Source organism: Rissa tridactyla, chromosome 3, assembly GCF_028500815.1.
Source record: "Rissa tridactyla isolate bRisTri1 chromosome 3, bRisTri1.patW.cur.20221130, whole genome shotgun sequence".
Lineage (NCBI taxonomy): Eukaryota > Metazoa > Chordata > Aves > Charadriiformes > Laridae > Rissa > Rissa tridactyla.
The window spans coordinates 103002156-103015857 of record NC_071468.1 but is presented as its reverse complement, the minus strand read 5'-3'; the positions used below and the strand labels follow the sequence as shown (position 1 = coordinate 103015857).

Below are 13702 nucleotides of genomic sequence, written 5' to 3'. Positions count from 1 at the left end.
ACCCAGTAACAGTCACTTTTATATTCTTCTGCCCTTCTCCCCATTAATTCTCATCCCTTTCCATGTTGTCTATTAGACATAAAAGACTGAATGACAGTGAAAAATTTTGCTCTTCTCTGTTGACTACATGCAAAGGTGAAACTAGACTCGGATTACTGCATCCCCTTGGGTAATAGCGGAATACAGGAAGGTTGGTACAACAGAAGCCGCTGCAGCCTAGCTCCAGGTGCTGTCTTTCATATTGTCCTTTGCATTTTTTTCAACAAATGGAAACTTTAGTGTGATATTAGTATCTAGATCAAACACCTAAATAAATGAATATTTTTTCACTTATTTCACAAAGATGCTTGAAGGGTGAAGATTTTTAAAATTTTGTTTTGTTTAATCCCTTTCTTTTTTTGAAAAAAAAAAAAAAAAAATCACAATTTTGCTAGATACTTGTATGCCACAGAAGGAGATCAAATTAGTCAAGCAGGACTTTTATAAACCTATGCTGACTGTGCCTGATTGCCTGGTTGTCCTGTACGTGCTGTGTGATGGCACTCAAGATAATCTTCTCGACAACCTTCCCTGGCATGAAGGTCAGACTGACAGGTCTGTGATTCCCCAGATCCTCCTTGTGGCCCTTCTTGTAGATGGGCATCACATTTGCTATCTTCTAGTCAACTGGGACCTACCCAGTTAGTCAGGACTGCTGATAAATGAGGGGGAGTGGCTTGGTGAGCACTTCTGCCAGCTACCACAGTACCCCTGGGTGGATCCCCTCCGGCCCCATAGACCCATGTGCATCTAAGTGATGTAGCAGGTCACTACAGTCTATCCAGATCTCTCTGTGAGGCCTCTCTACCCTTGAGGGAGTGCTCCTAGTTTAGCATCATCGGCAAACTTACTTAAGGTACATTCAATTCCTGTGTCCAGATCATTTATAAAACTATTAAATAGTATTGGCCCTAAAATTGAGCCCGATAGAACCCCACTGGTGACTGGCCACCAGCCTGATGTAACATCATTTACTACAATTCTTTGAGCCTGCCCTCAGCCTGTCAGCCAATTGCTCACCCAATGAATTGTGGACTTGTCTAGCTGTGTAATGTGTGTTCCATCAGAAAAAAAGTCCTAATGGGAAAAAAAAAATAAAACGTATCCAACACACAATACTCAGAACTTTTTCCATACTTTTTTTTTTCCCCTAGGTCATCATCAGGAACAATATATAGTTGTACCTGAACACAAAGTAGTCAAATGTCCAAAAGATATCCCTATTTGTGTGCTAGGAGGTGGCATTTAACACAAATTGTTCAAAACATAAATAACGACAATGTAAATACAGTTTTAAACTTTATTGTGAGTGTTGCATCACCATTTCTTTTTCTAGCTTGGGTTCTTAAAGAATATTTTTCTTCTTCAATGTTAAAAGCAATATTTTTGCCCATACATGACTTGTTTGACCTTATGATTCTCACCTGTCAAAAGTGATCTTAATGGAATGTCCTGGTCTTGCTTCAATCACCCATTCACAGTTAAGTGAGTCCTTATAATATCCTGGCCACCCTGGTGGTAAGATAACACCACTTGATGCTGTCAAATGTCCACCACATGGTGCTGAAAGAAAAAAGCATGTATACTTATAATATACACAGTATTTCTAATAGAATATTATATAATCACAGAACTCACAAAAATTGAATTAAAAAGCATATAAAAATAAGTTTAATATAGGACACAGCTAAATTTTCTACATTATGTTATGAGAAGTTTGTTTTCTTCATAAGTCCTGCAATGTATCTTATCACAGCTTACTACTCTATACATATCTTAATACACAGAGCACGGCACTTGCTTCTGTCAGCCTTCCTTCTGTTGAAAAGCACATTTTGTCATTAAAAAAAAATTGATCATCATTTTTTAGTTCTAGTATGATTCCACATCTATGTGGAAATATCAGAAAAAATGTTCCAAGTAATTTATAGTTAATTATTTTCATTTTACTGTGGCATCTAATACCTTTTTGAGTTATCATTCAGCTCAGTGGAACTGATTGCTGTAAATATTCCATTGAATCATAGAATGGTTGAAGTTGGAAGGGACCTCTGGAAATCATCTAGTCTACCCCCTGCTCATTACAGCATACTGCACAGGACCATATCCAGTCAGGATCACGCCCTCTCTCCAAAGGCAGACACTCTTTATACATCAGAGAGAAATGGATTTGATGGGCGGAGGGTTCAGTGGATGAGGAACTGGTTGGATGGTCACATCCAGAGGGTAGTGGTCAACAACTCAATGTCCAGATGGAGATTGGTGACAAGTAGTGTTCCTCAGGGGTCCATATTGGGACCAGTACTGTTCAGTATCTTCATCAATGACACAGACAGTGGGATCAAGTGCACCCTCAGCAAGTTTGCAGATGACACCAGCTGGGTGATGTGATTGAAATGTCTGAGGGACAGGATGCCATCCAGAGGAACCTGCACAGGCTCAAGAAGTGGGCCAGTGTGAACGTCATTAGGTTCACCAAGGCCAAGTATAAGTCCTGCACATGGGTCAGGGCAAACCCCAGTATCAATACAGGCTGGGGGATGCAGGTATTTTGAGTAGCCCTGCCAAGAAGGACTTGGGTGTACTGGTGGATGAAAAGCTGAACATCAGCCAACAATGTGTACCGACAAGGCCAACCACATGCTGGGCTACATCAAAACAAGCGTGCCCAGCAGGTTAAGGGAGGTGATTCTGCGCCTCTACTCTGCTCTGGTGAGACCCCACCTGGAGTACGTCCAGCTCTGGAGCCCTCAGCACAGGAAAGACATGGATGGACCTGTTGGAGTGGGTCCAGAAGAGGGCCACAAAAATGATCAGAGGGATGGAAACCTCTGCTATGAGGACAGGCTGAGAGAGTTGGGGTTGTTCAGCCTGGAGAAGAGAAGGCTCTGGGGAGACCTTATTGTGGCCATTCAGTACTTAAAGGGGCTTATAAGAAAGATGGGGACAGGTTTTTTAGCAGGGCCAGTTGCAATAGGACAAGGGGAAATGGTTTTAAACTAAAAGAGGATAGATTCAGACTAGATGTAAGGAAGAAATTTTTTTGCGGTGAGGGTGGTGAGACACTGGAACATGTTGCCCAGAGAGGTGGTAGATGCCCCATCCCTGGAAACGTTCAAGGTCAGGTTGGACGGGGCACTGAGCAACTTGATCTAATTGAAGACATCCCTGCTCGTTGCATGGGAGGCTGGATTAGATGACCTTTAAAGGTCCCTTCATCCAAAACTATCCTATGATTCTATGAATTTGTGAGTAGTAAGTTAATAGTCCTAGTTTTGATTCTATGTTTTTAACAAAAAAAAAAAAAAAGAGAGGTTATTTGATTTCATTCATTATTTGCACGTGTCTCTGGGAAGTTTTTCCAGATATAAGAAAGTGGGGAAAATAAGCAACCCACAAAACATGAAACATACACACTGAATTGTCTCTGGGGCAAAATGACTGGCCAGGAAAACAGCATTTACATTACTTGTGTATAGTTAATGAAGAATGAAATCTATTTCATGGTGGGTTTTAGATTAAATTTTTTCATATTAAAAATAAGAACAACCAGAAGACTGTTGACCCCCATCTGATTATAACACATCACTTCATGTATTTCGGGTGTTGCTTATAGAGACTGTTAAATATACAAAGATGTAGAGCTTAGCAACAACAACAAAAAACAATAGTTGCTCAGAAATCTCAGACAACTAGAAGCAAACTAAACTATCTCTAAACTAAGTAGCAAGTGTGCTTGGTCCATACTGTAATTCTAATCCAGAAATTCCTTCAATTATAAGCTAGGAAGAGAATCCACATCAGAAAGGAACACATCCTGAATGTAACTTAGAAGAACTATACTTCCTTCTATACCAAAACAAACAATAGACAAAATCTTAAAAAAGAGTCTAATAGTTTAACATTTTCCTCAATAAAATCTAGGTGAACATCCTGTAAGGTTCAAAGTAAGGATAAGTGAATGGTACTTATGTATTTTCTTAAAGAGTCATTTCTGTATTTGTTCTCTCTATCGTTTTTTTTCCTCAAAGTGCTCATCTTGGATCCTTTATCTATGTGTTTGTGGAAATAAAATTACACAAAGATTACACTCAATACTTTGTATAGAGTTTCAAAATGAGAAAACATCATTTGCTGGAACCTTGCCCTGCTCCCTGCTTTGGAATGGGCTGGTTTTGCTCTGTGCAAAAATACCTGCTCCACTGCATAACTCATTGGCTTAATCAGGGTAAGAAATCCTGCTAGTACAACATCTAGGTTCACATGCACTACTTCTACCAGGTTGCTAACATGTTTTTTCTAGTACCTCTAAATTGTCTTAGAAAGGTACAATCTTCTGAGAACTGAGTGGTCAAATTACACAAATAACAAAACCCATAAAAATGATACGATTCAGATCTTTAAGTTACTGTAAAGACACTGAAATTAATGGAGGTGTGAGATTTACATCGATTAGAAAGTTTGGATTAGTTTCTTCAAAAAAGTATAACTTATTTGACTGTCTGACTATATATCTATTGTTTACTAAAATACATATAAATTATTGAACACTACTTTTAGCTCGTGCTGTTTACTAAATACATTCATGCATCTTGCCTTAGGAGCCATCACTATTAAGCATCAAGGAACTAACCTACTTTTTCTTTTTTTTTTTTTCTCACTGTATTACGTACTAAAGAGAGAATTAATCTTAAGTAGAGCTCATCTTGGCCTGTTTATTCATCTAGGCAAGAACAAGCAAACAGATGGGGAATTTTTCGGGGAATATAATGAATATTAAACATAGCTCCGATTTTCACTATATTTCTCAGGAAAAAATATACTGCAGGTTAATATGTTACATGCAGAAATTCAGGTATACTTTTGTTCTGAGAAAATTAAAGGTGCAAATTTTTAAAAAGGGCATTTAAACAGAAACTTTACTTCACTTTTCTATGTGGTAGATAATTATGTTCTTCAGCATGCTACAGCCAAAACTGTTATAACAGCTATAACTCACAACTGACTAATGATGGTGACGATGAGAACTTGAAAAGAATAGCAACCAGATTTTTAGAATGCTAATTTATTCCAAGAATATAAAAGCAAGCTATATTGTTTCTATTATTGCTCTCTCATTTAACTGGAGGAGTGTTAGAATAAGACAAATTAATAACTTCAGCTAAAGCAGTCTTATTTATGTGTGAAATGTAAAAAGTAAGCTAAATTTAAATAGTTCCATTATTCAAACTATAGGTGCGAAGTAAATATTACCTTCACAACGTGGGACGGTAGAGCTCCATACTACATTTCCGTCTTGCATAATACATGTTATGGATTCAGAACCTTGGGTCTTCACAAAGCCATCATCACAGTGAAAGGAAACAGAACTTCCCAGAAGGAATCTGTCTCCAAAACGTCTCCCATTTATAGGAATGCCTGGATCATGGCACTCATTCTGACCAAAGGCTGATAAAAACATGATAAAAATAGTAGTAACAACAATCAAATTAACAACAACAACAACAGCAATAATAATAATACAAATAATAACAACTCCCCACTTAACGATGTCTCTTTTTTTTTTGTAGAAGGGAATAACATTTGATAAATACCAAGATTATAATACAATTGAAAGTATAGAAAAATCCTCAACAAAGTCAGCATTAAATCCAATGACATTCACTCAAATGCAATATAGTTCAAATTCTGAAACATTTTAGTTATTTGTGGCTTAGATACACAAGAAAACTTTGCTTAAATTTCCCTCTGGGCAAACTCCAGCTGTTTGCCTCTAACACAATGAGAAGTGTGGTTTCACATTGCAGCTAACTGACAGAAATACAGGCTACTGCTAAAAAACTGTAGCCACTGCCTAGGCCATAGAGAGCAACCTCCCAGTGGGATGCTCAGAGCAGTCTGCTTCCATCTAGTGGGGTGGCAACAAAGGGTGCAACCCACATCTCCACATGCATGTGTGTGTGACTTTACTGGAGGGTGGGTGTTCTCACCAGTACGTCGATCAGCGAGTTGCAGGGAGCATGTGGGTGCATGTAAAGCTAGGGGACCTCCATGCCTTTCAGGAGGTGTGCGCAAGTAAGGGGACCCACTTCAGGGAAAAGAGGTGAGTGCTTGAAACTCGTATGTCCGGTGAGAGAGAAGTGTGTATGAAAATCTTGGCAGGCCAGGATAAGGATGGATTACAGTGGAAAGGTATTTACAAATTTATACTTGTTAAGAGTCACCAGTGGTGTTCCCTGGGGCTCAGTATTAGCACCTGTTCTATTTAAAATCTTTATCAATGATCTGGATGAGGGAATCGAGTGCACCCTCAATAAGTTTGCAGGTGACACCAAGTTGGGCGGTAGTGTTTGAGGGTAGGAAGGCTCTACAGAGGGATCTGGACAGGCCGCATCAATGGGCCAAGGCCAATGGTATAAGGTTCAACAAGGCCAAGTGCCGGGTACTGCACTAGGGTACCAACAACCACACACAACGCTACAGGCTTGGGGAAGAGTGGCTGGAGACCTACCCAGCAGAAAAGGACCTGGGGGTGTTGGACAACAGCAGGCTGAATATGAGCCAGCAGTATGGCCAAGAAGGCCAATAGCACCCTGGCTTGTATTAGAAATAGTGTGGCCAGCAGCACTAGGGAAGTGATCGCTCCCCTGTACTTGGCATTGGTAAGGCTGCACCTCGAGTACTGCGTTCAGTTTTGTGCCCCTGACTACAAGAAAGACATTGAGGTGCTGGAGCACGTCCAAAGAAGGGCAACGAAGCTGGTGAGGGGTCTGGAGAACAAGTCTTATGAGGAGCAGATGAGACAACCGGCGTTGTTTAGTCTGGAGAAAAGGATGCTGAGGGGAGACCTTATCGCTCTCTACAGCTACCTGAAAGGAGGTTGTAGGAAGGTGGGGTTCAGTCCCTTCTCCCAAGTAACAGGCGATAGGACAAGAGGAAATGGCCTCATGGCCCCCTAAACCGGGGAGGTTTAGATTGGATATTAGGGAAAATTTCTTCACCAAAAGGGTTCTCAAGCATCAGAACAGGCTCCCCAGGGAAGTGATTGAGTCACCATCCCTGAAGGTATTTAAAAGATGTGTAGACGTGGGGCTTAGGGACATGATTTAGTGGTGGTTTTGGCAGTGTTAGGTTAACGGTTTGACTTGACGATCTTAAAGGTCTTTCCCAGCCTAAACAATCCTGTGATTCTAAGACAAACCAGGCAGCACAAGGAGGCATCAAGTGTGGTCATGGCACCAAGTCTGTCAAGAGTTCAAGGAGTGTCTGGCTGATGCTCTTAGTCATATGGTTTAGTTTTAGGTAGTCCTTCAGGGAGCAGTGAGTTGGACTCAATGATCCTTATGGGTCTCTTCCAACTCGAGATATTCTATGATTCTAAGATTTTGTAAGTGTCTAACACTGTGATTTATTTGTTGAATTGCTGGTATTGATCCTGCATCAACATTTCACTGATTGTCAGTTATGTTTCATTAATAAATCAATAAACTGCTTTGATCCTGATTTGATTTAAACCACATGAGTGGAGCACTTTTTCCCTGCAACACATAGGAGGTCTAGAAGTAATAGGACTTTGGTTGAACTTAAACTAACCATTTCCTATGAACATGAAGGATTAATGAAACAGGGACACTCCCATTTGTCATCTCAGTTTCCACTATGGAGGCATATGTGCTCTTAGATAATTCTAGCACAGAAGAGGTGTATGAAGCTCAGCGGTAACACCTACTCTAATAAGAAAAGTATGGTGGGAAGCTCTTTTACATAATACCTAGGTGACCAGGACTCTCAGGGAGTTTGATCCGTCAATACTGTATTCCTGACTGCATTCTCCAGCTTCAAATAGAAGTAGTAAAGATTGTCTTTATTACGGTCTGTCTTTACTTTAGTAGAATAGCATATGGAAAAAGGGATCTGAATAAGCTCAGACAGAAGCAGACCTAGAATTCAGGCCTCACATTTTCTGGTAAATCTTTTAATCTCTACAGTTTCATCTTAGTTATCTAGGTGAGGATCTCCCTTTTCTCTTCCTGTCACTTTTCAAAGGACAATTATCCCTTTCTCTAAAAGCAAAGGAACATTTAGGCATCTAAGACTTAAAAAGGGTTGCAATCCATTAATTCCAGTTTTATATGGAGCATCTTTCTAAATAATGCAAGGAAACACCTTGTCCCTGAACAAACACCGTTAATTGATTATCTTAATTGACACAAGATAGGAACAGTGCAAGATGTGACAAAGAAAGCTTTATTGTCAATTAACTTCTTCTATAACCTTAGTAAATAATTTCTTCAACCAAAAAGATGATCTCCGTATAAGTAATGTCTTTGAATGACTAATAAAACTTCTAGGAAAGTTAGCAGTCTATGACAAATGTAATAATGCTTCCTACATGACGATGGTGTTACTAGAGTTTTCAATTGAGAGTACTGTTGAGTAACATTCTTTCATATGAACAAGAGAACTGATGGCCATCTGTAACCAGTTATATTTTAGCCTCGTTTCCCAAACGAAAAAGACTTATGCTTTTGGTTGCTCTCTGTATGTATATGACTGCTAGGTCCACATTTAACAACTTTGAACTCGTTGACCAGTTGCAACTAAATTTTGTGCATTTGAGAATTTCATTCTTAAAGATATTACATTCTTAAAATTCTTAAAGTAACTGTAGCCAGAAAGAAGGATTCTTAAATTAGTGCACTTCTATAGGAAAGACTTCTGCATGAGATCAGATATGTTCTTAGACGCTAGAAACGCGCTAGAAACGCTTAGACGCTAGAAAAACCAGAGAGTAACTATTATGTGTATCCCAGAAAAGAGATCTACATTAGTAGTAGTCTGTATTCTTAGATACCACACCATCTAACTGGAAGATAAAATGCAAAAGCAAAGCAGGTTCCCAGAGCTATTTATTTGCAATGATATTCTAGCTTCTTTTTAGAGTTCTATGCTTTTCAAATGAAGAACTCCACATTTGGGATCTAAGCTTAAAACCTCTGTGAACTTATTCCTGCTGATTCCGTTGAGAGGCGTATTAAATCACTTGCACTGGATGCTTTGATCTGAATGATCTGGGCTTTAGTTACGTGCTCTGCATTTATGCCGTGTCGACCAAAAAGTCCCTTAAATAATGAAGATAATTCCTCAGCACTATCACAATTAAAATAAATAAATGATAAAGATTCAGATAAGCTAATGAATATTAGGAAGACAGCTGAAAGCAGTGCAATTATACAAGCATTACAATATACTTCTGTATTATAAATAAAAACTTGTTCTATTTTTCATTATTTTGAAGAAAGATAGCTTGATTTTAACACTAGGCATCAAATAAAAGCAGAGGTTCTTACTTGTGTAAGTGATATTAAATCCTCTTCCAGTGGTAGAGTGATCCGACTGAAATTCAAGTCTTACTATGTGCCCGCTGCTAGCCAACTGAGACGGAACCTCATTGCCCGAAAAAGTGCCAAGAGGTGGTAAATCTGAAATCCCATCATCTTTCACTGTAAGGTAGTCAAATTGAGGTTCTACATCAAAGTCGTTGAAAATCAGATGGATTCTGCTTCCTGGTTCTGAGATAATTAACCAAACACAGTTCATATTGTTCCCATACTCTTCAGGATAATTTGGAGAAAGAATAATTCCAGATGGTGTGGTGAAGTTGAAGAAACAGGAGACTAAGGAAACAACAACAGATTCTCAGAACACTATCCATAAACATTACAAATGCTTGTCTTTATATTTATTTTCTGTGGAAAATTGTGCAAGTCTTGATGTCAAAACTATTACACGTGCCGCATGGAAATGTTTAAGACTTACAAAATTTCTCCAATATGTCAGCCTTGCATATTTTTATTTCCCCAAGTGAGGCTAAGTGACTGCACCAGGCTTTTACCTTTTATCAGTCAAAAAAATCAAGCACAAGGGACAGTTTTGTCTGTAGTACACAGAGTTCATACTGATACAAATAATAGTAGAAATTCAGATGTCCCTCAATCCAGAACTCTTAAGAGTATACAGTACAAACTTATTTTACCCCTAGCTTCCTTGCAATAGCACAGGGCAATTAAAAAAAAAAAAAGATTCATAGCTCTCCTCCTTTTTCACTCCTTTGGGCCAATTTTCATCATGACAATTCCTAACTGATTTCAGAGGCATGAGCTTGTGGCTGGTATTTTAGTTAGAAGTACAGTATATTCAGAAAGAGGAAGGCTCACCGCATATTCATTAATACAAAGAATAACATTACTCAGCTCTCCAAACATGTCAAACTGAACTCAATGTTTGTAACTAGATGTTGTGAGTTTAGATTTAGGTTAGACATTAAGAAGAAATTCTTTACTGTGAGGGTGGTGAGGCACTGGAACAGGTTGCCCAGGGAAGCTGTGGATGCCCCATCCCTGGAAGTGTTCAAGGCCAGGCTGGATGGGGCTTTGAGCAACCTGGTCTAGCCGAAGGTGTCCCTGCCCAGGGCAAGGGCATTGGAACTAGATGATCTTTAAGGTCCCTTTCAACTCTAACCATTCTATGATTCTATGTATTTCATAGGGCACGTGCACATCAAACAGTGGAGCACAGTAAAATATTCCCCACTATTGCCAAAAGATGCAATACAGAACCATAAAGAAATGCAAATTCTGTCTTCAAAGGGAATTGAAGCTGCACTGAATCCATGCCCAGGCCTTACATGCTTAGACATATTTCAGCATTGCATGGGCATATAGAGACCTCTCCCAGGCCAGTGCAAGCTTACTCAGCTTGGTAAGTCCTGTACCAACACAGCTGCAAAATATATGTATGTACAAGTAGAACCGCACACCTCCCTAAGGTTGTGCTGAAAATCCAGTACTGAATTACAAGACTCTTCATAGGAAAAGGACAACTGCAGTGCCTAACATACCTGTGTACTGAATGTTACTCTATGGTACCACAGAAGAAGAAAAAAGAAAAGTAAAAAAAAAAAAAAAAACCAAAAACGAACAAACCCCACCACCTCTCTATTTAAATCCATCTACAAGCTTACCTACAAACATATTTTATCTCTTAAAAAAAATTCACAACTAGTGATTTTACCTACCCTTTTTCCACGTTGGATATCCTTATATTCCTTAGATTCATTTTTGTGCTTTATTGGGGTATCAGAAAAAAAAAATCCAATCTTTTCTTACGTGGATCTGCAGGCTGCTTTACACTGCCAGAATCAATGTGTATGTGCCAAAGAGTCCTTCTGAACACTTATATGCTATTAGGAATTGCTCATTTAGAGTCTAATTCAACACACATTTACATTAAGAGTGTTAAGTGGTTCAATTAAATATAAAATGAGGGGAAAGAACATTCTAAAACAGTCCTACGTGATCTTCCTCATAAATGAGCTACTATTGAGACTCCTAAAACAACCCATGTGACTCAAAAAGTCTTCAAGGTCTTTTGAAATGTTTTCCTGCTGGCTAGTCACAAATGCTAAGAAAAGCAAGAGGCTAAGGTCAGAAAAATAATACAGAAAAAAAGTAATAATTCTTACAAACACAGCTGGGTTTGTTGCCAGACCACTGGTTGTTTTGTTGACATGTAATCGTTCTCTCTCCCACCAGTTCAAAAGCTGCTTGACATTCAAAGGTAAGCGTGTCTCCATGCAGAAAACTGCTGCCAGTCCTTTTTCCATATGATGGAATTCCAGGGTCTCCACAACCTCCTTTCTCAATTTCTGAATATAAAAAAATCCAAACACAATAATAAGGAAAATATATTTGCAAGCTATTTATACGGCAGTATCAAAAGAGCTTTCAAAATATTTGGCATTACGCCTTAAACTAATATTTACAGCTGAACGTAACTAGCGGTAAATGCTGTAAAACCGCCTCTAAAATGACTTAGGATCTAAAGTCTTTTCATAAGCTAATCGCTTCCATACCTGCATTGCTGAAAACAACAAAATACTCATATTTAACTGAATGACTTCACTGAATTACAGCGTATTTGAAGGTAAAATTATAAAGCCATAGTCTCCATTCTAACCATGGTGACACACTATGTGTAGATCCCATTTATGGTAATGAAGTACTAGGAATAAGGAATCTATCTTAACTCTCATATCTGCATCTCCATTTATAAGGCTATTAGCAATATGATTAAAAGTATACCATTTACTGATAGTGTCAATGAATTTCATTTTAAGCACTAAAATACATAAGAAAAAACACTGAAGAATTATTTCTTAATCTCATATTTCAAATTAGAGTCACATTTTTCCCAGCTGCATTTAGCTATGCTGAAAATAGATTAAATTTTGGATTATACTTCCTAGAAATTCTCTAGGAGATCTGCTATTTAAACTACTTAATTTGTAGATATTGAATGTACATATACAAGATAAGAATATAAAAACCTTAAGTCTTATGAAATTTATGAGTAAGAAGAATATTAGGAAAGGAAATGTAAATATTAATTGCCTGTTATAGAAATGCTGATCCACCTTACAAATTACTATACGCACAGCTGTCCATCAAAAATGAAGACTCTGTTTTCTTTGCCATTAAATTTAAAGCAGTTTGGTAATTTCCATTTAAGCAGAAAAAATAACAAAGCACTTCTGATTCAACAAACTGTGTTACTACAACTATAGTAAAATAATGTAAAAAGCAATAAAATTCTTATTGTTTAAATTTTTCCCAGTTGAATCGAAGGTTTGACATCTGAAACATTCAAGATAAGAAGAAAATTCAACTCACTGAATCATATTAAATATTAATATAATTTAACACCATTTAAAATGTCTGCCATCAAATATTGTTAAATCTACTAATGTTAAATCCTGGCAGAAGTGTATATCTTGACATGCTAACTCCAACACCAATTTTAAGATGCAGGATGGCACTATTATGATATGTGAAGTAAATCCACTATGCTTACAGCCTTAAAGCAGTCGTGAACAGACTGTTAACAGGCATGTTCAGAAAGATATGCCACGCATTTCATAAAATAACAGGTTATTCATCAGGATAAAAAGAGGTACGCTTTTTTCTTAGTAATCTTGAAATCAAACTTTGAAGAGAAAATTAGGAGTACCTATTCCATCTATGATTCCAAAGCAGTTCCAGACTCCCTTGTTTTATTTAAATATTTGTCTTACCAGAAAGCTAGAATGTATCGAATGAATGAAAACATTTTCCAAAAAGTCCAGTACAGAAATATAACAAAACACCAGTAGAGCAGTATCATAAACAATACTTTTAAAAAAGGATTCAAAATTATATGCATTTACAAATGCTTTAATGTAGTTTCACCTGTCTGCTCCTACTGAGACATTGATTCCTACGGCCCCAGTGGAGCACTGGAAACCTGTGTGTTTCCAGCTATCCACAGCGCTACGTCCTATAAGAAAACGTGGGGAGCTACAGGAAATCAGAATCCACATTTAAATCACATTTTAAAAGTTCATCTCCTCCACTGATAGCAAAGTTGTATCTAACCCAGCATGTGAGACTGATCATAAACACTCGTTTCCAAAATCCTGTCATGTCTTGAAGATCAGGGCAATCCTGATCAGGCAGGAGTGTAAGGATGGAAAATTTCTGCAAAGTTTTGCAAAGGCATTGCTTAAGATTTATGCCGTAAAAGAAAACAAGTGTTTCTTTCCATGGTCTACAGAGGAAGTATCAAA

At 38.1% G+C, this 13702-nt stretch overlaps 1 protein-coding gene across 1 annotated transcript in view; it reads right to left on the bottom strand.

The window, feature by feature from the left end:
- Nucleotides 1-13702, bottom strand: part of CSMD1 (CUB and Sushi multiple domains 1) — a 1189318-nt gene that overhangs the window by 289550 nt on the left and 886066 nt on the right. The window contains exons 13-16 of the mRNA XM_054196719.1: nucleotides 11564-11746; nucleotides 9390-9716; nucleotides 5293-5487; nucleotides 1464-1602 (exon numbers count right to left, since the gene is read on the bottom strand). Coding sequence (XP_054052694.1) covers nucleotides 1464-1602; nucleotides 5293-5487; nucleotides 9390-9716; nucleotides 11564-11746 — 844 coding nt within the window. The remainder of the gene's footprint in view (nucleotides 1-1463; nucleotides 1603-5292; nucleotides 5488-9389; nucleotides 9717-11563; nucleotides 11747-13702) is intronic.